Genomic DNA, 27,020 nt, shown 5'->3' with positions numbered 1-27,020 from the left:
ACAAATGAATCAAAAACTTTGTTTGGCTAGGTATTATGGATAGTAGGAAATTGGTTACTTTGTCTTTTGGGATTGCACCCCTCTTTCTACATGTGGTTGATAAATGCTAAAATCGTGTTAAATTACATTGCACTTATTAACTTCGTTCGCAAGTAATCTTTGTAAAAGAAAACCCCAATTTATTGTAAATACATAACAATTTTAGTTTTATGCTAGTAAGATGCTATTGTCGAGTTTCTATCACTTTTTGTAGGTTTCGACTTGATTCACAAAGCAACAAAGAATTTGAGTGCAAGGCAAAGAATAAATTTGAGTGAAAGCGAGCTGGGAGCGAGTCGGCTAAGCACCAAAATTTGCATGACGACAACATAAGTAAACACATAGAGATTGATTGTCATGTAATTAGAGAAATGTTGAAATCTAAACTCATTCAAGTATTAATAAAACAAATGACAAAAGTTGAAGGTTGGCAATACAAAATTGAAAAAAACAAACGGCAAGTTAAATTATATTTAGGCAGTGATTTATTACAATGAATAGATATTCATCGTAGTAAATAAGGATTCTCCATATACTAAACCAAGATTCAAGATGAGATGTTCAAAATATATACATACTAGAAATTCGCATCGATGGAGTTTTGTTTAATATCAATTCATGATTCAACTTCAAGATGAGATTCAAGATTCAAGATGAGATTCATCCATATAATAAACCAAGATTCAAGATGAGATGTTCAAAATATATACATACTAGCTAGAAATTCGCATCGATGGAGTTTTGTTTAATATCAATTCATGATTCAACTTCTATGTATCGTACGATACTAATAATCATGTAACTGATTTGTCTAAATGGGCCACATAGACTAAATTTTTGTCTTGTAAAACAAGTAGCTAAAAACAAACTTTGTGAAGTCTTGTTTTACACAAAAACGAATATATTATAGCCAGAATAAACCTACAAATCCTCATGATGTGCAAATTTTATTCTAAATACTTGGATGGACACCTCTACTAAAGTTACATGCTATATTCAGCATTCTTCTAGGTCTCCTCCATTTTTGTACTGCCTTTTAACTTTGGTCTTGAAATCGACCTCTTTGTCACCTTCTTTCCCCCACAGCAACAGATACAAACCCATGATGACAATAAATGCACCTATGATGCTAAAGAATTACATGAACCAAATTTTAGAACTACAATTATGGTAAAAAAATAATGTTATTATCTATGAAAAACATGTCCACTTACTACATATTCATAGTAAAAAAAAAATTGGAAGAATTTAACTTTAATACGTTGTCACCGTTAAAAGTTTTACCTGCCCAGATAAAGTTTTTCACCAAGGACGAAGTATGCTAGTATTGCCACAAATATAGTACAAAGAGGGTTAAATACAGTGACAAAAACAGGCCCTTTTTTCTCAGTGCACCATAATTGAATGTAGATCAATAAACCACCACCAACAATTCCCTGTCATTAATATTGAATGATTGATGCATAATGTTAGAAATTTATATTTGGTAGCTAGTACTTTTTTACAAAGACATTGTACTTGCTAAGAAACCTAACCCCATATATTATGGACCACAAGTCAATGTTGAGCCCTATAATCCATGCTGAAGGGTTATTATGTTCTACTATTACTGTGAAAATAGCTGATTGTGCTGCTCCAATAAAGCACATCCATGTAGTGAGTGATAATTGAGCAGGGTATCTTTTTAGAGTTGATGCCTGAATTTCCAATTACAAAGATATTAGAGTTATAATATACTTGATAGTATTTGCAAGCTAAAAACTAGTTATGAGTTAAGGTGTGAACCTGCATAATGTACCATATAGAAAACGTGGCACAACATGAGACAGTAAGAATTGAACCCTTTAATCCACTCTCGTTGATAGAAGAACTTTTTGGTTGAATAATATGGATTAGAGGATGCCACAAGTTTCTCATAACAGGTCCCTTGTATAGTGTCATGGTGAAAACACCAGCTAAGGATATCAAGGTCCCAAGAATTTTTGCTATGCTACGTGGATTTCTAAGATCAATAACCTCAATCCTGCATTCAAGTCAACTCTCTTATAGATAAAAAAAAAAATTATAAATGCTCCGAAATCAATAGGTTAAATTTTTTTTTCAATGCGTGTATATATATTCACTGACTTCATCGATAACCAATATCCGTTGAAGAATCTAGCACTCACTTTTTCATTCTTCGAAATTACAAAACTGCATGTTTTTAGTTTTGTAATTTGGAAGGACACAAAAGTGGATACATGAACCAAAAACAAAAAATAGAAATTTTATAAGGTTAAAAATATATTTAATTTAAACCATTATATCAAGAATTGCGAACCTGAGTGCCACTGCAATAATGAAGGTAATGGAAGCTATAGTGTTGAACATGGAAGCAAGAAATGTTGGAGAAGTATACTTTAAGCTTGCAAAGTACAAATTGAGTGCCATGGTGATCCTGCCATATTTTAAAATTATACAAATTATGTTTCCAAACTTCCATACAATGTAATAACATACATTTTTTATTTGTTCTTACCCTAACAAAGAAAGCACAAATATTTCCATAAAAAGAACAAGTGTCAGCTTTGGTCTTAAACTTCTGCAAGAAAACAGCAAAAACGATTGTTATAAGATAAGTGAGAATATTCTATCATATATGATTATACAATATTCAACTATTTAAGAGTTCAAACTGTATTTTTAATTAATTTTTTACAAAATCAAGCTCATTTAAAATCATGATATTAATCTTCTAGCTTAACCAAGGTTCTGGGTTCGAATCCAGCATTGGACATGCAGCAGCATTAAGACTCTTAGGGAGAGTTTGCCGTCCATTTGGATCTCACAAGACTCGAGGGATTAGTTTTGCAGTTGCGCACATGGAGGATACTCGGTTTACACCAAGAATCATGATTGTAAGGCACTCGGCCAAACACAAACTATGAACTTTGATGCATTTTGAAGAGAAATGTACATGTACCTCTCAAGAAAGTATGCAAAAGGAAACATCACAACCCCGGCGAGAACATGCCGATAGGTAACATAAACATAAGGACTCATTCCATGATTGAAGGAAGATTCAGAGATAAAATATAAAAAGGTATAGCCGACTTGGGCTAAAACCATGATAAGGTGTGGCTTGAACTCTTTGTATACATGTAGAGGAGAAAGTACTTTTTTCTCCATAAGTTTAGTGATGATGTTTCTTTCTTGCACTTATTTAGTAGCTTACCACATTCCCACTATATATATAAGAAAAAGTACTAGAACCCAATACGATAGAGGATATATCGTAGAATTACTCTTATGTTTCGACATCATTAAATTTCATACACTCATTCAACATCATATTTTTTATTTATCTCTTTTTTTCTATCACATTAACAACATATCACATCATTCTTTGTTTCTATCTCTCTTAACGTGTGAACGAGTTTTGGATGTCTACCATTCTTTTTTATTATGGAATCATCATTTTTGAAACAGTGTCGGTTGAATATTACATGGCCAAAACCTGTGGTGCATGTATAATTATGAATGAATTGGATTAGAAAACGGCTTCTATCCATCCATTTAAGGGGATCATATTAATATAGGTGTTTTACTACGAGAAATTGATATTTGAATTGTTACTTTAAATATTGGAAATTTGTATACCTAAAATGTTTTTGCATCCTTACTACGAGAAATAGGTGTTTTGGGTAACATGACTTATTGATTCGTGTTATATGAATAAATTAATTGTTACATGTTATTATTGATGTAGGAGGGTTTCCATATTGTTTTTTATAGTATTTTTATTTTAGTTCAATTTTAGTAATTTTTTGTTTTTGTTTCAGTTTGTTATTTTCGGCGCATTAGAGTTATGTTATTTCCCTATTTAAGCTTAATAGTTGTAGCCTAAGAGTGGGTTTTCATTTGTTCAATAATATTTCAGAGAGTTTTCTCTATTTCTGGTGGATTACATGACCCCATTTTCACAAATTTCTCGCTTGCAAACTTGTTTTTTTTTTCAATTTAAGTTTAACGTTTGCTAGCATACGTTCCCGTCTGTGTCAGTTATTCATATAAACTTTGAATAACACTGTGAGAATGAAGGATGCACAGTACCTTTGCTTTTATCTGGATCGTGCTAACAGTCTTTAATTTTTTATTAGAAAACGACACAGAACTTAAACAAACAAAAACAACCTCGGTTTGTTGTTTTTGGTTTTACTATTGATATTTTGATTTTCTTGGAAAGCATCTATAACTATGGAATCCATAATGTATATAACTATTGGCTATTGTTATAAGATGCGGTCCATCCAATGAAGGCTAATCTTATTGTCGATACTGTATGTCAACTTATTGTCGATACTGTATATTTGACATATTAACAACATTTTATAGTTCAATTGGAGGGTTTGAATCTTCTTTCCAATTCTACATGAGTAGAAATTGACTTCATCCTTTAAGAGATTAATAAAGGCAACATTGGTCACTAGCGCAACTTAAGTTGCGTAGGGGCATTTTGGACTTTTACTTTGGGAATGAGCAGAACTGTTTGGGTAAAGAGCAGCATTCGTTTCCCAAAAGCATTTATCGCCAAATTGAGCCCATTCATGGCAACATGGTGTGTTCTTTTCCTTTGAAATTTTTTGTGGTTTATATCAAGCGAATCATTGGAGTTTTTGCTTTTTCAATAGCCCATGTTTTAAAAATTGCATCAAATTGGATTGTACGAGATTTCCATAATCCCCAATATATTAATATCTTCATTCGATATATATATATATATATATACACACACACACACACACACACACATTTATTTAAACCCTATTTGAATGGGATGCCTAACATTGTAAGAAAATTATATATAAAAATATTAAAATTAAAAAGGTAATACATAAAGAAACAAATAAAAATAGATTGATCAAGAACACTTGGATGAGATGATAATATCTTTTTTTTCAACATAAAATGCAGCAGTGCTAAAATTCTCTTGAGAGAGCTTTATCATCTATTACGGTCATACTCGGTTTGAAGGATTAATTTATGCGGTTGCATGCAAAAAATACCCAGCTCATTGAAAAAAAGGGATTGAGCCAATTGCAATTCGGTTTTCAACTCAATTCAATTTACTTCAATCAAAATATTTACAAGTAATAAAAATATAATGAAATACTAACTTGTAAAATATAGCAAAAGAAAGGAACGTGCTTTAAAATTAATTGTCTTCTAATAAAAATAAAGGAGTGAGGATCCATTTTTGTCTTTCATAATTTTCGTAAAGGTCATTATAGTCATGACAAAATTAAAAGCCAAAATAGTCTTTGCTTTTTTTTTTCCTTCTTTTTCTCCCTCAAAAAAAAATTTCAAAATTTACTTTGAATTTTATCTTTGGGATGAACTAAATTGGCTCGAGCTTTCATCAAAAAAAAAAAATTGGCTCGAGCAAAAATTGTAAATGACAAAAATCGATCTTCACTCTAAAAAATCCCAATCGACTTCTTTGAAAGCTCTCATTCGCTGTACAAATTGTTGATTAAGAAATATGGAATTTCGACCCCTGATTCCATTCTTTGTTATCTATTATCAATACTTATGCAGTTTTTGTAGAATCATTAGTTAGGTAATTCAAATAATGATTTGAAAAAGGAGAAAGAGAATGTCTTTTTTCATGAAATTTAGTTGAAGCCAAACTAAAATCATACATCGATCGAAAATCAGTACACTATAGAGAGCTATAGACTGCCTTGCTCTACGGATACATTGGTTTGTTCCCTCGTTAGGAACAAGATCTTCATCCAAATTTGAATACCTAATAGTAGTTGTGTGTTTTAAGAAGAAAGATATTTTATCTTAGGTTTGTTAGGCTAACTCACAACATCCATGTTAATAGCATAAAACGGCAAAGTACATATGCCTACAAATATGACTATATTCAAGTCTTCGAAATACTCATATCTCCGGATCTGCAACGTTGACGACACCAAAGTCATTGATCGGATATGCACTTGCTCAAAGCTAATTTTTCAACCTGAATCAAATAAACACCGCACTAAAACGGGGAATCAAACACACATCGTACAAGGACGGAAAATCAAAACAAACAAAGTCGTGCAATGACGACGAAATCACAAAAGCAAACGAAAGGAAATTCAAAATGTGTGGAAATCACTTATTTAATCAGGATAGAGGAAAAAACAACTTGGAGGGGTGATTTTTGGTCAAAATTGACTCTAAATCACCCCTCTTTGGTAAACAAGAAGAAGAAAGGGGGAGAGAGGAGAGAGAAAAATAATAATATGATAATGTCTTTATTTCAATTTTGGTGGTTTTGATGATTGTCTTTATTTTTCTTTTAGCTATTCATTATCTATCATCAATATGTGTGTGTGTGTATTCAATTGGTATATTTGTTTCAACCTTATTTGAATTGGATGCCTAACATTATAAGAAAATATTATATATAAAAAATATAAAAATTAAAAAAGGTAATACATAAAGAAACAAATAAAAATGGATTGACCAAGAACACTTAGATGAGATGGTAGAGATATTTTTTTAGTTTAACATGAAAATGCATCAATATTTAATTATTTTGATAGAGTTTTACCATATATTGAGATTCTACTCGACTCAAGAGATTAACCTCTACAATTGCACGCATATAGTTCACATAACAAAAGAAATGGATTGACCCAACGCAATTTGATTTTCAACTCAGTTCAATTTAGTTCAATCAAAATATTTACATTAATAAAAAAATAGCAATGAAATTCTAACTCTTAAATTAGAGCAAAAGAAAGGTATGTGCTTTACAATTAATTGCCTTCTTACAAAAAAAAGACTGAAGGTTCATTTTGATCCTTCACAATTTTTCTACGGGTCAATTTAGTTATGACAAAAATAAAACACAAAATAATCCCTGATATAAAAATTTCACCTACTACTTTGAGTTTTATTTTTGTCGATAATTAAAATAATTGTCATACCCTCTATACTCTTCAACTCTCACTAACCTAGACAACGAATTATCGGTAAAAATCCCAATCGATGAAATGAAACGAGCCTTAATCGAGTTCTTTCAACCCTCTCATTTGCCATACAAATTGTTGATTAAGAAAAATGGAATGTCGATGGGGAATGTTGACCCCTAATTGCCAATGTCTCTGTTAACTGTACAAAGTTCACGTGTACATTATCAATGCTCATTCTACTTTTGTATAATAATTGGTTTTGTAATTCAAATGATTTGAAAAAGAAGAAAGAGAAAGCCATTTTTCATGAGTTGAAGCCAAACTAATCACACATCTATCGAAAATAAGTGCACTAGTAGTGATCTATATAGAGTATAGACCATACAAAAAATTGAAAATCAGGCATCCATCACTGAATGCCTTGCCGGCTCATGTCTTGCTCTACCAATACATCGGTCTCTTCCTTTATTAGGAACAAGAGTTTATTGTACATGTGGAATGAAGCATGGTATAAAAAAAACAAAAAAAGTTCCATTAAAGAGTCCGTAAAATGAGATCGGGAGTTAATCTCTAATTGTGTTCATGTTTGTAAAAACGAGTTAATTACGATAGGTGAGCTGCTTAGTAAAATGTTTTAGGTGGAATTTCAAGATCACTCTAAATAAGACTTAGATGAAAAATACCTTGTTCAAGATCCAAAATCCTCCTTTTATAACCCTCAATGTGCTAATTTAATGGGTCTTTCTTTGATCATTCAAAACCTATTAAGTTATGATCCAGAACATCCTATTGGTTGTCTGGTTTTAGTACGGCCACGTGTGGACTAGGGTTGCGTGAGAACGAGCTGAGCTGACCTGACTTGAACAATCAAACCAGTGTTGAGTGAGATCTTGCTAGTCGGTCAAGTAAGGTATTACAAGTCACATGGTATGGTCGACCTATACCAGTCCAAGTTCCAAGTAGTAGTCCGGGAGTTGAGGGGTGCCTTAGTGATTTGTTTAAGGAGTATGGTGGGTCGACCACTTTTGATTCGAGATCGGGTGTCAGTTTCTTGACTTAAATTTTTGGGCTTGTAAAGGTGTCTTCTTCGGCGGATCAGGGAACGAGCGGTGGTGGAATCCGAAAGCGTGTTGGAATAAGTCATTGGTCTGGTGTTTAATTGGGCTTAGTTGTTGTGATGCGAAGTTAAGCTTATGTTTTCAAGGGTTTTATTTTATTGGAGGGGTTATGGTAGCATTCGATAGGTGATTAAATTTTGTTTCTATGGCCACTCATGAGGAAGTGTGGGAGTTTGGGTTTGTTTTTAGGTATTGCCTTTGATTTTGGTAGTTAGGTTTCTTATTGGTATTGGTGGTAGTCCTCAATTTAAGTGATGTTTGTATTAGTGTTGTTATGATTTCATTTTGGGTGTTCCACCTATATAATACGATTTATTTGACTTGTGGTTTTTGTTTGTCGGTCCATGTTCGTCTGGTACATGGACTTGATTGTTAATATCTTTTGCCTTATAAAAAAAGACTCTATAAAACCTAGCTCAACTGAAATTGTTAGGTTGGATGTCTTCATCCAAATTTAAATATCCGACAATCGTGTGTGTGCGCACGTTTAAACGGTGTTTATCACTTTGTTTAAGCATAATATTAAAGAAAAAAAAATATATTTTATCTTAAACGGAGTATTTCCCTTCACAAGTTGTGCATATGAATTCATTTTTCATTTAGATGCATGACCGACGACCATGAAATAATTGTGCACAGCTCATATGTTTGCATTTTAAAATTCTTCTTTGTTTGAATTGCCAATCACGTTCACGTTTACATGTTCTGCTCTATGATTGGCAATCGAAGTCATGTAAGTAATCACAAATTCAACTCATGCTCTTGATATGATTGAAATTCCAATTATGGTTTGACATTTAGTTGGTGGAGCCAGTTATTTGTCTTAATGTCTCAGAATTCATCCAAACGCATTTTGGCTTCTAATTTATATCGAGTTTTTATTTGTCAATTTTTACTTCTTTTTTTGCGTTAACCCTTGTGTTTTGAGAGGAAATCCTAATATTTCGAGCCCAATCACATGATTGGTGGTTGATCTGTCCGGTAATAATCAGAGAGTGGCAACAGTCGAGTGAATGTTCCAACGTTGTAGCAGTGGAGTCTTCATGGCAGAGTGAATGGTGCATGCAAGCACGTTAGCCCTTCAACGTTCAAGTCAGTATGAGAAATGAAGTTGTTTATGTGTGAGTAGGTGTGAAAATGAATCGTACCTTGAGGGTGACGTTGAGTCACCCTTATATAGGCTGAGTTGACTTTAATGGCTTCTGCGAAATATGGCACCTCATCAAAGAGCAATTGGAGGCCACGTGGATGGTGAAGATGAGATGGAGGTGTGTTCCGACGTGGTGATCCACACCATAATTAATGTGTCCCCTCAAGTGTTATGCCCTGTTTCGTGGGCTCTATCAATGTGGTTTGGCGTGAATCGGCATCTAGCTGGTCTAGAACAGTGGTAAATTTATTTGAAGTTTGACTACGCTATGAGTATCTACCACTCTTATTAATTTATGTTGATTAATTTTTTTTTCTTTTTTAACGAAAAGAGCCCAATTCATTTCATTAATAGCTAACCTTGGATACACGTAGAAATATATATGTAAAAATATAGAAACTAACTAAGGATGTAGCCGCTCTAAATAACAATGAGAAGCTTCATTTGTTTGTCTTTTAATAAACTCTACACGAGAGTTTGTGAAAGAAAATGAAAAAACTTGCCTACATTTGCAAGTGATGGCACCAAATTCACACACATCAACTTTAATGTTACTGAAATTGTATGCCACCCTTATGAAGATTGAGTTCTTACTTCTTCCTTCTTCCTTCTTCCTTCTACTTGAGACTACCTTCTTACTTCTTCCAATCATTGAAGGTAGTCTCAAGTATTTGCCGGTTCCGAGAAAAGCTCATCAAGAAAATTTGCAAGGTTGTTTTGATTATGGTTAGAAACATTTCAACCATAGAAGATCTCTGATGAAAAACACTTTCTTGAATTATGTAGTTCGATTTACGTCCGGTGTGTGTTGGTATTATTAAGACAAGACAAAAAAAAAGAATATAGAACAATAATTCTATTAATTAATTTAAAAACTTGTTACTTTAGGGTTAATTACTTTTTCACACTCTATTTTCCTTTACCCTATGCCTCTTACTAAAGAGGTATATAATGAATAGCACAAAAGGTTTCTAGAAACATACGAACACAAGCTATTGAAGTGCTTTCAAATGAAATGAAAGGAAATAAAATGTGCTTAATAATGTTTCTTTTGTGTTATGCTATTGAAGTGCTCATGATTCGTCTCTATCAACAGATCGGTCACTTTCATTGTTCCACTATGTGAGAACCGTATACACTGGTGTGACCCTATCATGCAGTTATACGTCGTAACACATGTAGAAATTGTTAGGTCGGACGCCTTGACCGGGGTTCGAACTCCGGCACTTCCACTTGTGTGTGTGAGTTTATAATGGCTTTGTCATTTCGTCTATCTACCAAAAAAAAAACATTGTAATTAATTTTTTTTGGTTACAACATTGTAATTAATTTGAGATCGAATGATTATATATTCTTCTTCAAATTAACTTTAAATAATCTCGATCGTTGATTTAAAACAGATGATCAACATAGGTAACAATAGAAAATTGGATCTCTACTCGTCTGTGAGGCCATTCTATCACTATGCCTCCATTTTTTAAGTGGAATTTAAGGTGAATATTGTGCCTGTCCCTATGGCTTTGATTGCGAGTTTGGAGGGGAAGTGAATGAAATGCTTAGAAAAAAAGGAAAGAGTAAGTGGAAGTAATAGAGGACATTGGAATGAGGGGTTTTAGAGGGCTTATTTTTCTTCAAAATATAAAACCCTCCTCTTTTGGAGGAATTAAAATATTGTATTGGAGGAGAGTTTTGGGGGTTTGAGAGAGTTTATATGAATTCTTTAAATTTAATATATGTTGTTATAATATTCTTAAAATTAAAAATATATTAATCATAAGCATTAATTCATCTAAAAAATACTCTTTCAAATAATGTGAAAGATTTCTCAATTTTCACCTATATTTCTTTCACTCCAAAGTCTTTTCTTCCCCTCCCCTCCAAACCTATGTGTACAGATATACAATCATTCATGGCCGTCTCAATTAACATTGAGGCATGAAGAGAACTTTAAGAATGTGATGTTTTTTAAATTAATTTTTAAAAAAAATTGACAAGATATTTTATTTAAATTTTATTTTTTGGGCTTTTTTATATGCAAATTTATTTATTAAAGATTTCATTTAACATTTCTTTTTCAATAGATAAAGATAATAAAATCAATTCATTTAATCTTTGTTGAGACAATTTCGTTCACATATAAGATTTTATTGATTTTAATTTTGAAAAATTATGTTACGCATTAATAAACAAGGAATTGTCAACATTATTCTATAAATTTTATAAGCAATGTATGCATTTGAAGAAAAAAAATCATTTTCTACCTTTACATAAGGTGAATCATGAAATTAATGCATTTTCACGGAAACATGAAATGTTATAAAAAAAAATGTTGATATCTCATTATTAGTAATAATATATACATTTTTTGAAAGGTAGTGATAATATATACATGAATATTAGTTAAAGAAAATATTAAAAATTTAGGGTCTAAAAAATAAGGGTTTTATTAGCTTAATAGTTGAGACAACCAGACCAACATCTTAAATAAAGGGTTTGTTAACGAGTGTCTCTACGACACTCTTCAATCATTTCAAAATAAGCAATTGTTATTTAATAAAGTTAAATATTTTAATTTTCAATACATTGAATACACATTTAAAAAAAAATACACATTGAATACACATAATTTATAAAATAATTACTCCTTATGGTGTCTAAATTAAATAAGTAATTTAAAGGTGAATCACGTGTAATTTGGCAATTCAGATTCCCACTAGCTAAAAACTTCACAACCAATGGATGGCCTAAATGATTCTTGCGGATCCCTAATCCGGACTCCACCTAGCTTTTATAACTTTGATTTGATGGAGTACTGTTTACAACATTTCTATAAACTAAGAAAAATATGAATCTTATAAAAGTTATAAAAGCTATAAAAGCAAAAGACACCGGTTGTAAACAGTACTCCATCAAATCATAGGAGATTTTGGGGAATTGGGCAAAAGACACCGGTAAGACACAAGTGAATACAAAGAAGTTGAAACCAAAAGACACCGGTTCAAGGAAAAATTTGGATGTTCATTTAAGTTGTGTGGTTATTTTAAGGCATCGAATGAATAGAGTCTTAGTATTTTTTCTGGAATTGCACAACTATTAGATGAAGTCAAATTTAGAAGGTCATATTTTGGTTGGTCGTTATAATGCGGAAGAGAATGAGCTTGTTAGTGAGATGACAAAAAATATGGTGCAACCAATAAATATTTTGTCGACTTTGAAAGATAGAAGGAAAGACAATGCAACAATAATCAACCAAGTTTAAAATACACGTAAAAGATACAAAAAATTATAATTATGTAGGTCTCCGAGAACATAATTGCAACAATTGTAGGATTGTTTGGACGACCACATCTATGTTTACAAGTATAGAACGATTGGTAAGTTAAAAACGGTTCAATACATTTTTTCGGCACATCCATAATATATCAAATTGTTTAACACTTTTCATACTATTTTGTTGATGGATTTCACTTATAAAACCAAGTACAAAATGCAATTCCTTGAGATAGTCGGTGTCACCTTAACGGAGCTAACATATTTTGTTGGGTTTGGTTTTTTAACTTCTGAAAATGAGGATAATTTCACTTGGGTTCTACAAAATCTTTTGAAGTGTAAAAAAATTATGTCAAAAGTAATTGTTACTCACAGGGATACCACACCGATGAATGTTGTTGCCAATATATTTCCAACATCTAGTGCTTTAGTGTGTCGGTGTCATATTTCGAAAAATGTGAGAGTTAAGTGCAAGTTGCATTGCAAAGTCAAAGGTGTCAAAGGAAAAGAGGTGAAGACGATGGATTTATGTAACACCTTGGTGGATGTTTGAGAAGTTTTAGTGGAGTCTCCTTCGGAGGAATTATATGCAAATGATGTTGTATAGTTCTGAAATGTGTGTAAAATTTTCAACATTCCTGAAATACGTGAAGTACCGATTGGATCATCTGAAGGAAAAAATTGTGAGAGTGTAGACATACTGTGTTATGCATTTTGGTGACACAGTAACAAACATAGTTGAATCTTCTTGTGGTCGATTGAAAAAATATTTGTAAGATAGTAAGGGTGATTTGATTTGGGATGTGAACTAGAGACTTCGACGACGTCTCGCACCCTCCTACTATAACAACGTCTTGGAGGACCATTTGCCACACACTATCTACGAACGAAACTATGCAAGGTCTTTTGTCCATTTCTCGTCTTACCAACATCGTCAACTATATCTAGAACTGCAAACAAGAAAACACGGACTTATCATTCTAGCATTTCTTGGAACAATTATAGCACAAAAACTTCGTTCACATTCCTAAAAAATATTTGAATACCACATTTCAATAATTACAAACAACCACTCCCATTATACATAAACGATACTTAAATCATTCCTATTACTAATACTTTGCTGATCAAACCCTAAACAATTTTTATTTCATCAACAAATAAACAACCCTAAACTACAACAAAACTAAAAAGAGAGATGTTCACACTTACTTGCTAGGTTTTAGAAAAAATGTGCCAACATATACAATTTCTTTGACGTTGGTTTGTTGAAAGTGAAGGATTCAATGAAGAATTGAGTTTTTGTGCCCAAAGTTTAAGTTTCTCAACTTTCGAATCATAAACAATGAACATGAAGCTCTACCATTCTGTTTTGGCATAAAAATTATACACATCCGGAGTTATCTCCCGAAATGGGCCAAACGGGAGTCACCTCCTAAACAAATCGGTTTGTAACTACTGAATGCCTTATGCAGGGATAAAATGGGAGTTTTGTGGGGCCTATGCCTTATAGAGGGGGCCAGAAGAACAAATTTCTCATGTACAAAATGAGACTAAACCACTCACACTTGAAAACCATTAACACGGGGTGGGAAAAGTTGGACCTGATAATTTGGCCACCAGAAAAAATCCATTGATTGTCATGCGTGCAGAAACAAATCTCCATGATTTAGCTAGTGCTAGAAAAGGAGCTAGATTTTCTTCACAAGACTAGGTCATGGTGAACCTTGTTACTTGTTAGCTAGTAGCTAGTACAATTTTCGAAATGTCAACGGATAATCAAAGGCCCTAGTGCATTAAATTAGCCACATAGTAGATACATTCTTCAAAGACAATTCAATCGGTGATGGCCAAAATAGTTTACACAGTTCATCAGTCCTTTATACTTGCATCAAATGACAAGCAAGTCCTTTTGAAAAGAGAATTCGAATATCAAATCAATAACCTCTTTGATATTACATCTTAATAACTATTGTAATTTGTAACAACTTTTGGTAGACTAGTTTCTTTGCATGCAAGAATCAAATACATTTTTCTCTGTCTATTTACTATTTGATGCTATCACAATTCTAGTTGAAATGAAGGAATCAATTTGAATGAGTGTAAACCTAATCTATTTCCTTTCCTATTGACACTTTCAAAGAAATTTATGAACAAGATGAAGACATTTTCGACGAGACAAATACTTGTGGAATCAATATATTGTCTCTGCTACCCTGCATAATTAAGGACGATATTGAAATCGGTATCCAGCTCAAGAAGGCACACACAACTGAAAGCTGGTAGTTTCGGCATTCCTCTCCAAAATAGCAATGTTGTAGATCATTAAAGAACAAAACTGTGATGCCGGCTGAGGAACACGCCGCAGCTAGAGATAGTGTCGCTGTTGCCTGTGGACAGTGGTCAAGAAAATTGTAAATGAAAATCCATGATTTTAAAACTCTTACTATATGTCAATGTTGTCAATGTGGATCGCGGAAAGTTGCTGTTTGTTCAAATTCCGCTATGCTAGAGTGTTAGAGCGCCGCCATTTGATAACAATTTGTACTAAATAGCATATCGCAGAACAAAAGCGATTTTCTCAAAATCCGCGACACAATAGCACTATAGCGCTGCTATAGCCACTATTTGACAACACAGCTGTATGTAACAAATTAATCGTAGTCAAGGTTTTGGCTCAGACTAACCCAATCTCCAACCAGATAGAGGCAAACCAGTACAGGGTTGTGAAGGACTTTCCTTCTCGCCACAGCGTATGCATCCATTAAAGCAAGCACAAAACTCCAAATGGCTTGTAAACCCATTGCGGCTATCAAGTAACTGCAATTCAAATGGAACGGTCAGCATTAAGTAATTCCATATGAATCCAAGAATGCTATATCGAACAAAATAGTTCATCATATACACGCTATAAGAGTAAATTTCCAGACCACAATATTGATGGTAAAACAGCTCATCTTATACATATTTTCATTACTATATGGAAAAAACAACAACATATATGCATGAAACAAAACAAAAAATTGATGTTGTGCAGTTATCTCGTATTTCAGGGATGTTTCACCAAAGGATGTTTGGCCAACAAATTTCTCTTTCTTGCCTCCATCTCCAAACTGTCTACAGCTACATTCTCAACTGGTCTGATTTCGTTTGATTCAGAATTCCACAGCCAGCTAAGTCCCCATTTGCATGGAGAGCGAAAACATGCCATTTTCGGTGGAAGACAAAGCATATATTTAAGCATAGTAGGAAGATCATAAACGATGAAAGCCCAAAAAAATCATAAATGGAACAAGGATGACAAGTAGAATGTATGTTTTAAGAGTTAGAATTTGGCTTAGGCCTTAATCAATTCCAAAATCTAGCTCAACTAGTGAGGAAAAGTCATAACATTAGTCGATATGAGATCTCGACGACCCCCTCACCACCAGCACGAGACATCCAGTGTAGATAAACGTGAGTGGCCGAATAACATAAAATATATCTAGAATAGGCTTAGATATCATCTTAAAATTTGGACTAGGGCTAACACGACAAACCAAAAGCTAGCGCAAGAAGTGATGATTGTCCTCGCCTTATAAAGACTGATCTAGAAAATAGTGATATCTCCACTCATTGTGGGAAATACCTTTAGAGACAATAATAAGTAAGTCAGCAAGAGATTTAGTTAGGTCAAGAATAGGATGAATAACCACATTAAGGAACAGCGACAGCTTATGCTGATTGGTTCAACCTTTGTAATAAGGTCTATCCTCAAACTTTGAATGGGTTATGGAACAATTGAGAGTACAATTGAAATGGACATTATTCAATGTTAGACAACGAGCTTCATTTTCATCATTCTTGAATATCCTTTCACTACCATCCTTCTCTTAGAGGCAACTAGGTTCATAAATTGATTTTGCTAATCCAACAAATAAGACATTTTTCATTCAATTTCTATTCTTATGGAAACCGATGTCAATAAAGTAAACAATTCATTCACTAGTGGATTTTTTTAATTCATTCATATACATTTGATTCAGTCATATCAATATTATGATTATTCAATATATTATAGCATCCAAAATCAAGCTTCATATACAACTAAAACAATTGATCATAAATATATATTCTGAGAATTTAACAGCATGCAACAAAATCACACCAAAATAAAAAAAAAATATATCTTGAATTACCAAAAGGCAGTAAAATTAAAGAAACTTGATGATGAAACCATGAAAGCAATTGACCCTGCTGCAAAAATGAACTGTGACAACCTCAGAATCAAACCAAGGACAGTACCTGGTGTACCAGGAAAATCCTTCATCTTTCTCTCCCAAATGGTATACAAACTTTAACATCCACTTTCCACTCTAACAAAGACAAATTGGTGATGATATGGGAAAATTGGAATCTGGGGTGAGCATAATTTACATAAATGATAAAACCAACCAAAAGAGAATGAAAAAGGTTAGGTGTCAAATGATGTTATATTAAGGTTAAAGTCAGAAGTGTGACCAAACAAAACTGTACTTTGGTTGGTTGCTTGCAATTGCACATCACAGTGTCACAGACAAAATGAAAGTGACTCACCAACATGGGTCCCTCGTTCGCAATGGCGTGGATAATGAAAGTTTTTCACTTCTGTTTTGTTTTTTTTAATCTTCAATGAAGTGGTAATTAGACACAATTCCTAAGTTTTAGATTCGATCTCATATGAAACTTAACAATATCAACATTGTCAAAATTAAACCCTTTGTCGAAATTGTTTTACATATATTTTTATTGTTTTAGAAATTCTAGAAACTAATTGTAAAAAAAATCTAGAAACTGCTTATGGATAATAATATATAAAAGGTCAGGCTAACAAGTGCCTTAAAGTTAGAGCACTTGTTAAGATAATCAAAATTACTAGTTTTACATTAGAAACAATAATTTTTGAACTTTTTACAAATTGAGTTGACTACTTTTTACCACTTTTCAACACAATATTTCTATTTTTGTTCCCCAATCCAATGTCTTAAGAATACTCTTTAGCATTTCTCGTATATAAAGTATTGTTAGCTTCCGGCGACTGGCGGCCGGCAATTGGAGTCTATTCTTATTTTAAAATATATAAATTGATATATCTTTACATACTTAAAAAAGATTGGTTACAAAGCTAATAGCAAAAACAAGAAAAGAAAGCAGAAAAAAAAAGTAGTATAATCTACGGAATCAAGTTTGGAGAGAGTTGCAAGCAGAAGGTTTCGTAGGCATGTTGGAGGAGATTTATGAACCATGAGCTTCAAGGTAGAAGAAGTATCAAGCTTAGTCAGGAAGTTAGTCAAATTATTTTCTTCGCGAAGAATGTGGACAATTGAAGCAAGTCGATCTAAGTTGAGAAGATCATTGATGTCTTAAATCAAAGTAACATATATGAAATCTACGCCAGTTTATACAAATATAATTGGTGGTGATTAAACACAAAGGCAAAAGTGAAAATTTTAGTAAAGTGATTGGTGGACACAACCATCAAGTGAAAAAACTTGTAAGCTCAAAGAAGGGCGGTGTGAAAATTAGCTTAGGCTCAAAGAATTTCGCTTAAGCTAATTTTGAAAACTTAAGGTTGAAGAAACCTCGTTTAAACTCAAATAGATTCGCTTAAAGCAAATTTCCTACGTCGGCATCTTTTTGGTTAATCTGAGTTTAACGAATTTATTTAAGCTCACATCCAAACTAACAAAGATAGTTAGATGAAACCATAAAAACTAAGAACAAACTTCATCTACGTGGAGTATTTACAACAACTAGCATTTTGGTGTAAAATCACACTAAAATTCATTCAAAAGGTATAAATACATGTGACATATTAACACTCATAATTTCAATTAAAATTGACACTTATCATACAATTGAATAGTGATCATTAGTGCAAGGGTTAATTATGTTTCTAGTCCCTATAAAATAGCGACCTTGTAAGTTTAGTCCCTACTTAATTTTAATAGCATTTTTAGTCCCTAATTTTGTTTTTCTGCACTGAGTATTAGTCCCTACTCAATTCAAATTTGTTTAATTTATGCTTAAACTCTTAAATTTTTGAACAATTTTTTGTAGACATGTTTAGAACATTACTAAAAGTTCGTCCGCAAAAAATTATTGCAAAATTTGATTTCTACATCCAGATTTTATTACTTTTTATCTTTAACTTTTGTCGTTTTAAAAAATTCATATTTAATTCATTTCATGTTAGAAAATTCTAAATTTTAGTAAACGAACCTTTCATAGTGTTCTAATCTTGTCTCAAAAAAATCGTTCAAAAATTTAAGAGTTTAAGGATAATTAATCAAACTTTGTTTTAGCAGGGACTAAAATTATAAGTAAATTTTTTTTTATAGGGACTAAAAATGCTATTAAAATTAAGTAGGGACTAAACTTACAAGGTCGCTATTTTATAGGGACCAGAAACATAATTAACCCTTAGTGCAAATGTTACTAATATTAATTTCCCCATTCCCCAATTTTTTTGAAAAAATTGCATATAAACAAAATTATTTATAAAAGTGTTGATCTCACTTATAGAGTTTAGTTGCATAAACATATGGTGTATTCATGAAATCATTCATACTAAGGATGCTGAAGGAACATGGGGAATCAATACCTTAATTTATAATGAAATCTAACTCTATTTCACTCCATTCGATTCCGCCACTTTCAATCAATCTAAACATAATCTTAAGATTTTGTTTGAATTGATAGAAGGTGGTGGAATAAATTGAAATGCAGTGACAAGTTATTAAATTTCTTTGTTTAGATTTTATAAGTGTTTCCATTCAATCTCATTGCATTCAATCTTTCAATTTTCTTTTCCCTTCAGTTCAAGGTGTTTCCTTTGAAATGGGCTTTTATAATTTAAATATTATTACCATTTTGCTCCTATAGACATAGATTCCTTTCTTGCCATGTTTATTGTGTATCTTTCTTGTTTTGTGTACATGTGCTTTTTTCTTGCTCTGTATATTGCATAATCAGAGAAAGACGAAAATCTCCGTGGACAATCAACAATTATATTACAATGTTTTCTCGAAGCACGTATACTTCAAAATTGATGATGTAACGTATCTGATATGTATCCTGCACTGATACCTGTCTGATACGCCCCAGTACATATTAGGGGAGTATCCGACAATTAAATTTTATTTTTTCTATAAACAATTGTGTGATAATTTTCAGATACTTCGAAGATACGTGAGGGATACATGATTTTTCTATTTATTTTAAAATAAAAAAAAGGAAAGAAATGAATATTAGTGTTAACTCAAATAACACTTAACTCTTATTAAGTAATGAATATTAGGCAATGATGTTCCTTTTGAGATATAGGTGTAAAACACTAACGATGTTCTATATATTTTTGGGAGATATATAATTGACTAAGCAATAATGTACTTGTTTTGAGATATATCATATATGTAATTGACTAATTATCACTTTCTCTATTATCAATATTACTTGTATTTATATTTTGTTATTGTCCACTGTATGTTTTTGTCTCTTTTTGTTATTTTGAGAACGTTGTTGCTGTTAATTGCCATATGAAGGCAAATTCATTGTTGTGTCTCGTTGTTGTTTTATGTCTGTTTGGCCACTATGTGGGACTAGGTTTTGCGTCTGTTTTTTTTCTTTTGAGTATTAATACATAGTTTGTATTTTACGTTTTAATCTGTAGTTTAAATTTAATTTTATATTAAAGTATCATAGTCGTATCGTATCTTGAATTTGAAATTTTCCCTTATCAGCGTATCGGTGTCGTATCGTATCTGTGTCGTATCAAGTATCTGGGCTTCATAAACTCCAATTTGGTTTTTCAATTCAAAATCTACACAGAAGGTAAAATTACACATTTTACCATTTAATTTAATTTCAGATAGATCATCTCTAATGGGAGGGTCTTAACCTTTTAAGATTTGGTATTTATTAGGTAAAATCTTTTTCGGAATCTTATATGACCGGAGTCTCACTTAAGACTTTAATCTTAAGTGGGATCCACATTTTTTTAATATTAAAAAATTGAAATGTAATCATATAAAGTTATTGATAGATGATTAGTAGGTCCCGCTTAAGAAATTTGTGTGAGATGTTGGGTTGAAGTAATTAAACGTTTATTAGATACTGTTACCTCCGTTCCTTTTTAATTGTCACATTTTGACATTTTACACAAACCAAGACAATCAATAAATGTTGCTACTTTTGATACATTAATTTCTATATTTACTATAATAACTTTATTTATTTAATATCTCATTACATATATTTCTCTCTCCACAATAATAAATAAGGGTAATATTAGTAAAATAACATTTAATGTTGCATTGAACTATGTAAAGTGACACTTAAATAGGAACAAAAATATTCTCCAAAAGTGACACTTAAAAAGGAACGGAGGGAGTACCATTAAAAAATTATAAACAAATAATGTATACACGTAGTACCCATTTAAGTACTCCCACCGTTTCAAAATGAGTGTCGTTTTAAGTGTTTACACACATATTAAGAAATGCAATGATTAAAAGAAAGAGAACGATTATTTTACCAAATTATCCTTATTAACTATTGGTTAGTTTTAAAAGTAATACTTTGGAAGTAGTGTGCAGAGTATTAATTGGAGGGTACAATTGAAAAGAAAAAGTTATTATTGCATTGGAAACTGAAAGCGACATTCATTTTGAAACAAATGTTTTTGGCTAAAGCGACACTCATTTTGAAACGGATGGAGTATTAAAAATGGATGTCTTTATCGTAGATGATCCGACATTATAACCTAGGCCAAGACACATACCTCATTGATGCTAATAGGAAGAAGTGAACCATTAAAGATGCAATAGGGGTAGTTGAACCCACTAAGGAAAACGAATTCAAAGGAATTAAAAGAAAGAGAACGACAGAAAAAGGTGAAAAGTGAAGATAAGTTTGCTGTGGAGACTAGCAAGTTGGTTTAACAATCTTCTCTTACATGTTAAAACGTGATTCTGTAAGAGAGAAAAAAATGAAAATGACACATAACCCGTTGATTCGGTAAACATACTGATTTTGCGTGTAAGTTGAAGTTCAAAATTGAAGGAAGAAAGAAAGTGCGGACCCTCTCACATTTAAGGTCGGTTTTTTAAATTTAGATGTCTTGAGTAAATCATGATATGGTGTCTTTATAATATATTTTAACAAAAAATATACAAGGATAAAAGAAATGAATCGGAAGATTATTGGACATTTTCGTTTGACATTGCGTAAAAAGAATACGAGTATGGATCTTTGAAATGTGAGCCAAATATGATCCATGCTCCAAAGTCCGCACTCGACATTTGAGAATTCAGTAACTAGAGAGAGCATTTTTACACATTAGTGCATATGGATCATAATTCAATGTTTATATTCATAAACCACTGTCAAGAGACTTCTTCCTCCTCCTCCAAGAAATCGTTTGATTTTTTACTATTATATCTATAAATAAGAATTGTATGACTATTTAATAAATAAATAGATCGTTCGAAACCTACTCATAAAAGACTATTATATCTATACGACACTGACAATTATGCTTTTGGTTGTTGCCGAAAGTTAATGACTTGTGTTCCTGTGTTAACAAAATTGAGATATATAATTTAGAGATTGAGAATTAAAAGAAAGGATACTCATAAACTCAGGTAAAATAATATGACTCTTGAGTGTTAATGCATAAGAGCTAAAAATCCGACTCTTAAATTATTCATACTCTATATCATTATTCTAATTTTACTGTCGCAATTGTGGATGTAATTATTTGATTTTATTTAATATTTTATTTAATTACATGCATCTATTAATTTTGACTTTGTGATGGCCCCTGTAACTTTGTTAGCAAGTATTTTACATAATTTAAATGATAAAAAAATTTTCCTTTAGGATATATATAGGTAAAAAATAAAATTTTGGTGCCCCTGAAAATACAGTGCTCTGGGTTGTCTCCCCTTTTGCCTATGCTCAGGGCCACCCCTGCATCACACCCACACTATGAATATAGCCAAGTTTTGTCTTACAACACGAAGTGTTTTAAGTCCCATATCGGAACGTCAAAAGAGGAACAGAGTACACGTGTGATATAAAAGTTGTAGCTAGGCAATGGAATGGAGTATATTTTTTACTTGAACCCTTGTTGTAACCACTAAATTATTAGTAATTGATCTAACCTAATAAGATGAATGGTGTTCGATGCAGTGGTTTTGAGTCTTCGTAAGCTTTGGAAGGGTGGGGCGTGTGTATCTGCAGACACTCCAACACTCAAGTTAGTAGAGAGCAAATAATGGGGGTTTAGAGTTTAAATGAATCATATCTTTGGTGAACGTGAAAAATCATCTTATATAATGAGGAGGCACATTAGTCGTCGTAAGTGACACACTGTGGCATTCGACGGTTACGAATCCGTATGGATTGTAACATCGAGTGAGATTTTAGATGCAACTTGGGTGACGTGGCCATTCAGTTTGAATTGGTCACCTGAATTGTTGTGAGCACCCCCTTTGCAAGAAAGAGGTGTGTGATGAGCAGATGACCTAATGTTGTCTTAGGCCTGTTTTCATTGAACCGATATTTATAATGAAGAGGCGCATGAGTCGTCGTGAGTGGCACATTATGTAACTATCTTTAAGCTCTCTCTCACACACCTTGTGTGGAGGGACTTATTTTCTTTGGTAATATATTTCATTTTGCCCTCTTAAAAAAATTATAATATTATAAATTAAAAAAAAAACTATCATGGTATAATAAAAATCAGCATATTCGAATGAAGGCACGAGTAAATTGCTACTTTCTAAACACAAATTTGGTGTTTTAACTTTTCTTTTTAAATCTCTTATAAAATTATTTTTTGAGAGGATTTAAAAATTACATATTCCAGACATAAAATTATAACATAAACTTTTTTGGGAACTATAACATAAACTTTATTTTAGGGGGACTATAACATAAACTTTATTCAATTAACTTAAAATTTAAAATATTTAATTAAATGATTGAATTAGAGGGGTTAATAACTTTCTTCTAAGACGAATCGTTCATAAAACTCGAGTTTGATTTTTGATAGAATTTATGCTTGATTATATGTTACTTACCTCCGGTTCGAACTCTGGATTATTAGAGTATTTTCTTTAAAAATCAGAAGTTTAACAAAATAATTAAAATATTCAAATAAAATTACAAATTTCCTTAAAAAAAAAATTCCAAACGTAAAACTATAGCATAAATTTTATTCATTTCCCTTAAAAATTAAAATATTTTAATAAAATTAAAAATTTCCTTAATATGGATTGAAAAAATTGGTCTAAAGTTGACCCCCCAATATTAAATAAAATGCCACATATATTTTTTTTTTCTTTTTTTACAATACTCTTTACTATTTTACTAAAATAGTTGGAAACCCTTTTGGAAAAAAAATTATGTCCATAATATTACCCTAAAATATAAAAAATTACTATTACTTCTTAAAAAAAATACTATTATTATCCCATCTACTATTTTTTTAAATAAAAAAACACATAATTTTCTCAACAAAAAAACAAACATAATTTGGTTCCTTCCCATTGGTCAGATTAAGGAGAGTGTCGTGCAACACAACACTGCGACTCTTCATATTTTCTTCTCTGACTCTCTCTCTCTCTCTCTCTCTCCAGCAACACAGTGACCGAGAGCTAGAGAGAGAAAACAAAAATGGGGTTCTTCTCCTTCATGGGTCGTGTTCTCTTTGCTTCCCTCTTCATCCTCTCCGCATGGCAGATGTCAGTTCTCTCTCTCTCTCTCTCTCTCTCTCTCTCTCTCTCTTCAGATCCATTCTTTTCAAAATTGCCACTTTTATCTTTTTTCCGTTTTATTTCCGTTTTTATGCATCTGGGTTTTCACCAGATTTGGATTTTGGATCCCACAAATCTTACTTGTAACTGTGCATCTTATTAGTGATGAGTTAGGAAGAAGAGTTCTTTTTTATGCTTTGTGATTTTTATGTGAATTATTGATTCATTATGTTTTAAATTATGCTTTACTTGTTGGGATTGTAATGTTGTGTTATCTTTAACATAAATATTCTTGTGCAATAGTAATTTACAATTATTAACCAATGAAATCTTGAAATTTTAAGTTGCTTGTTTTCATTGTTGTTCCTTTTAAGTTGCTTTTTTCAATTTATTGAGGATTTTCAAGTTTGCATTTAATAGAGGTTTAACTGTGTTTTGAAATCTGGTGGAATAGAAGACGGTCAAGTTTGTTTTTCAATGGTATTTGTTACATAGATTTGTTAGGGTTAACGTATTATCCTAGAGAGTTTTATGGAAATAAGCTGAAAACAACTTATGAACGTGTTATAAATTGTTTCCATGAGCTCTCCCAAAAGTCTCACAAGTACTTAGACTAGTCGATAAGCTCAAGTAAGTCAATCCAAATAGATCCGTATGCATTTGTGCAAAGATTGTTGGTCTAGTACTAAATTTTATTGCTATGATATAATGTCTTGGAGACTTGTTACTTGGAATGTATTTTTGTAGTAAGTTGTAGCTTTTTCTGCATTGAAGGTTATTACTTTACTTTGTATTTTGCTTTGAAGTAGATCACTGAATTGATGTTTATGAATGTCCTTTGCCTATGTAGCATATACTTTTGTTTGACAAAGATTTTAGTCAATCAAATGTTGAATTGCTAAAGTCATTTTTAATTTGCTAATTATATAGAATTTATGTTGTTGCTAGGTTTAATGAATTTGATGCCACTGGTGGACCCTTTTCAAAGGAATTGATTCCCAAGCTCACGATTTTGAGGAAAAATTTATCCTCCAAATTGGGGGTAGCGATACCAGATTTTAACGCAACTTATGTAAGATTATCGTTTCTTCTCCTATACGTTATGGATTGTCTGAATGACCTCGATTTTTACTTGTGATTCTCTTTCTAATTGGAATGTTTCATACAGGTTCGTCAATTCGTTGCCACTATCATATTTCTCAAGGGAGTTGGAGGAATTCTATTTGTGTTTGGCAGCACGTTTGGATCCTTTCTCTTGGTAAATGCTTCCTCTGTTAGCTGAAGAATGAATAGACATAGATATTGGCATTTTTGAAATATACTTTTCATATTTTGATATTCTTCTGGTCTTAAAATGTTATATTATAAACTGAGTTTTTTCCTCTCAACTTATGTAGCTTTCACATCTGGCGCTTACTACCCCTATTCTGTATGATTTCTACAACTATAGACCTACTAAGCCGGAATACGGTTTGTTGCTAAATGAGTTCATTCAGGTATGCAAACTCTTGCTATTTCCTGTGTTTCTGGCTGATGGTTTATCTCTAAGACAATCTAATAATGTGTTTACTTTTGGTTGCAGAACGCAGCACTTTTTGGTGCATTGCTATTTTTCATAGGGATGAAGAACTCAATTCCCAGAAAACAGTTGAGGAAGAAGACCCCAAAAGCAAAAGCAGTCTAGAAATTAGAAAGATATGTGTCTGTTTACTAAGAACAGGTTGTCAAATTGTTGTGTTGCTATGTTTTGGAATGGTTGTTTTTGTTAATCGGCACAATTTGATTATGGATTGGTTGTGCTTGAGCTTTCGTTTACGATTCTGTTGTACTTGCGGCTAAGAATAGTTATCAACAAAAGATTTGATTAGATTTGCTTGCTAACCTTGCAATGTTTTATTCAGTTCAATTTGTTTTATTTTAGTCTAGTCCAGTTAAATCAAATATTATATGATGTCCGGGGTATTATAGAGTAAATCTATAGAAATAATATATGCTTCTGATGTCTTACCGAGACCAAAACTTTTGGCGAGTTTGGAGACCTTACTTTCTCAAGACGCCACCTTTGGAGCCTCAAATATTATCACGCCGTGCAGGCTTCGGTAAGGTTTATATATACGTGAGCAGTCGGTAATGAACCTGATGCTACTGCAGCTTCAATTATGAAAGGTTTAGTGTGTTTGGGAAAATGGATAGTCATGGTACAGATTTGTATCTAGCCATGAGTATTGTCTTTATTTTTCGAAAGAATTCAAGGTTTTTGGTGTCTAAACGTCTATATTTCAAGTAATGGTGAAGTATTGTGTATAATTAGACTTTTATACACTCAACATCAGTAATGGAGTTTTCATTTCTTTGAGAAATTGAGGTTTTCTATCTGTCAATTTCCTCTTCAACACATTACTTCAATTTGTAACATCGCGAATTTAACGCAGAACTTGCATTGTGGAGTGACATTAGTAAAAGACGGATGTGAAATGAGTCACTTTTTTTTTAACGACAAATGTTAGTAATTAGCAGTTGGATTAGTTTTTTTTCTCCTTCGTCCGAGTCTGAACTTAAGACCTCCGACTTGTTATTCCTTGGCTCAAATCAATTTCATCGGAGTTAGTTCAACTAATTTGTCATATGATTTCCAAGCAAAAAAATAATAATAATGAAAAAGACATTTCTTCTCAATGAATGAAAGGGGGACTTGGTAATGGAAATTGTTGAT

The 27,020-nt window shown here is 32.2% G+C and overlaps 3 protein-coding genes across 4 annotated transcripts; 1 reads left to right on the top strand and 2 right to left on the bottom strand.

Moving 5' to 3' along the window:
• Positions 1 to 778: 778 nt before the first annotated feature.
• On the bottom strand, positions 779 to 3,239 carry LOC146956648 (WAT1-related protein At5g07050-like). The gene is made up of 7 exons (XM_085730323.1): positions 3,002 to 3,239; positions 2,558 to 2,620; positions 2,360 to 2,476; positions 1,825 to 2,062; positions 1,575 to 1,736; positions 1,324 to 1,475; positions 779 to 1,168 (listed from the first exon to the last, which is right to left on the bottom strand). The coding sequence occupies exons 1-7, from the start codon at positions 3,205 to 3,207 to the stop codon at positions 1,036 to 1,038; spliced, it is 1,071 nt and encodes a 356-aa protein (XP_085586449.1). The 5' UTR covers positions 3,208 to 3,239; the 3' UTR covers positions 779 to 1,035.
• Positions 3,240 to 14,459: 11,220 nt separating this feature from the next.
• Positions 14,460 to 17,005, bottom strand: LOC146956647 (CASP-like protein 5B3). Of its 2 annotated transcripts, none has more exons than XM_085730319.1 (3): positions 16,812 to 17,005; positions 15,215 to 15,347; positions 14,460 to 14,917 (listed from the first exon to the last, which is right to left on the bottom strand). In XM_085730319.1, exons 1-3 carry the CDS (start codon positions 16,868 to 16,870, stop codon positions 14,675 to 14,677), a joined length of 435 nt encoding a protein of 144 aa, XP_085586445.1. In that variant the 5' UTR covers positions 16,871 to 17,005; the 3' UTR covers positions 14,460 to 14,674. The 2 variants fall into 2 exon arrangements, with proteins under 2 accessions (XP_085586445.1, XP_085586436.1); XM_085730310.1 differs by having other exon boundaries at positions 16,706 to 16,977.
• Positions 17,006 to 24,138: 7,133 nt separating this feature from the next.
• Positions 24,139 to 26,188, top strand: LOC146956646 (HR-like lesion-inducing protein-like protein). Its single transcript, XM_085730307.1, has 5 exons — positions 24,139 to 24,295; positions 25,256 to 25,379; positions 25,476 to 25,565; positions 25,705 to 25,803; positions 25,890 to 26,188. The coding sequence occupies exons 1-5, from the start codon at positions 24,228 to 24,230 to the stop codon at positions 25,989 to 25,991; spliced, it is 483 nt and encodes a 160-aa protein (XP_085586433.1). The 5' UTR covers positions 24,139 to 24,227; the 3' UTR covers positions 25,992 to 26,188.
• Positions 26,189 to 27,020: the final 832 nt, after the last annotated feature.

The sequence above is a fragment of the Medicago sativa genome, chromosome 1 (assembly GCF_051527215.1).
Source record: "Medicago sativa cultivar Bolivia chromosome 1, Bolivia_mono, whole genome shotgun sequence".
NCBI lineage: Eukaryota > Viridiplantae > Streptophyta > Magnoliopsida > Fabales > Fabaceae > Medicago > Medicago sativa.
This window is presented reverse-complemented; position numbering and strand designations above follow the sequence as displayed.

Excerpts from the sequence above, each read along its gene's own strand:
- LOC146956648 (XM_085730323.1), bottom strand. The coding sequence starts at position 3,207 with ATGGAGAAAAAAGTACTTTCTCCTCTACATGTATACAAAGAGTTCAAG. Across the intron at positions 2,621-3,001 it reads TTTGCATACTTTCTTGAGAG|AAGTTTAAGACCAAAGCTGA; the intron begins GTACATGTACAT and ends GTTTTCTTGCAG. Across the intron at positions 2,063-2,359 it reads ATTATTGCAGTGGCACTCAG|GATTGAGGTTATTGATCTTA; the intron begins GTTCGCAATTCT and ends ACTTGAATGCAG.
- LOC146956647 (XM_085730310.1), bottom strand. The coding sequence starts at position 16,836 with ATGAAGGATTTTCCTGGTACACCAGGTACTGTCCTTGGTTTGATTCTG. Across the intron at positions 15,348-16,705 it reads TTTAATTTTACTGCCTTTTG|TTACTTGATAGCCGCAATGG; the intron begins GTAATTCAAGAT and ends TTTGAATTGCAG. Across the intron at positions 14,918-15,214 it reads TCTATCTGGTTGGAGATTGG|GCAACAGCGACACTATCTCT; the intron begins GTTAGTCTGAGC and ends CACTGTCCACAG.
- LOC146956646 (XM_085730307.1), top strand. The coding sequence starts at position 24,228 with ATGGGGTTCTTCTCCTTCATGGGTCGTGTTCTCTTTGCTTCCCTCTTC. Across the intron at positions 24,296-25,255 it reads ATCCTCTCCGCATGGCAGAT|GTTTAATGAATTTGATGCCA; the intron begins GTCAGTTCTCTC and ends TGTTGTTGCTAG. Across the intron at positions 25,804-25,889 it reads TGCTAAATGAGTTCATTCAG|AACGCAGCACTTTTTGGTGC; the intron begins GTATGCAAACTC and ends TTTTGGTTGCAG.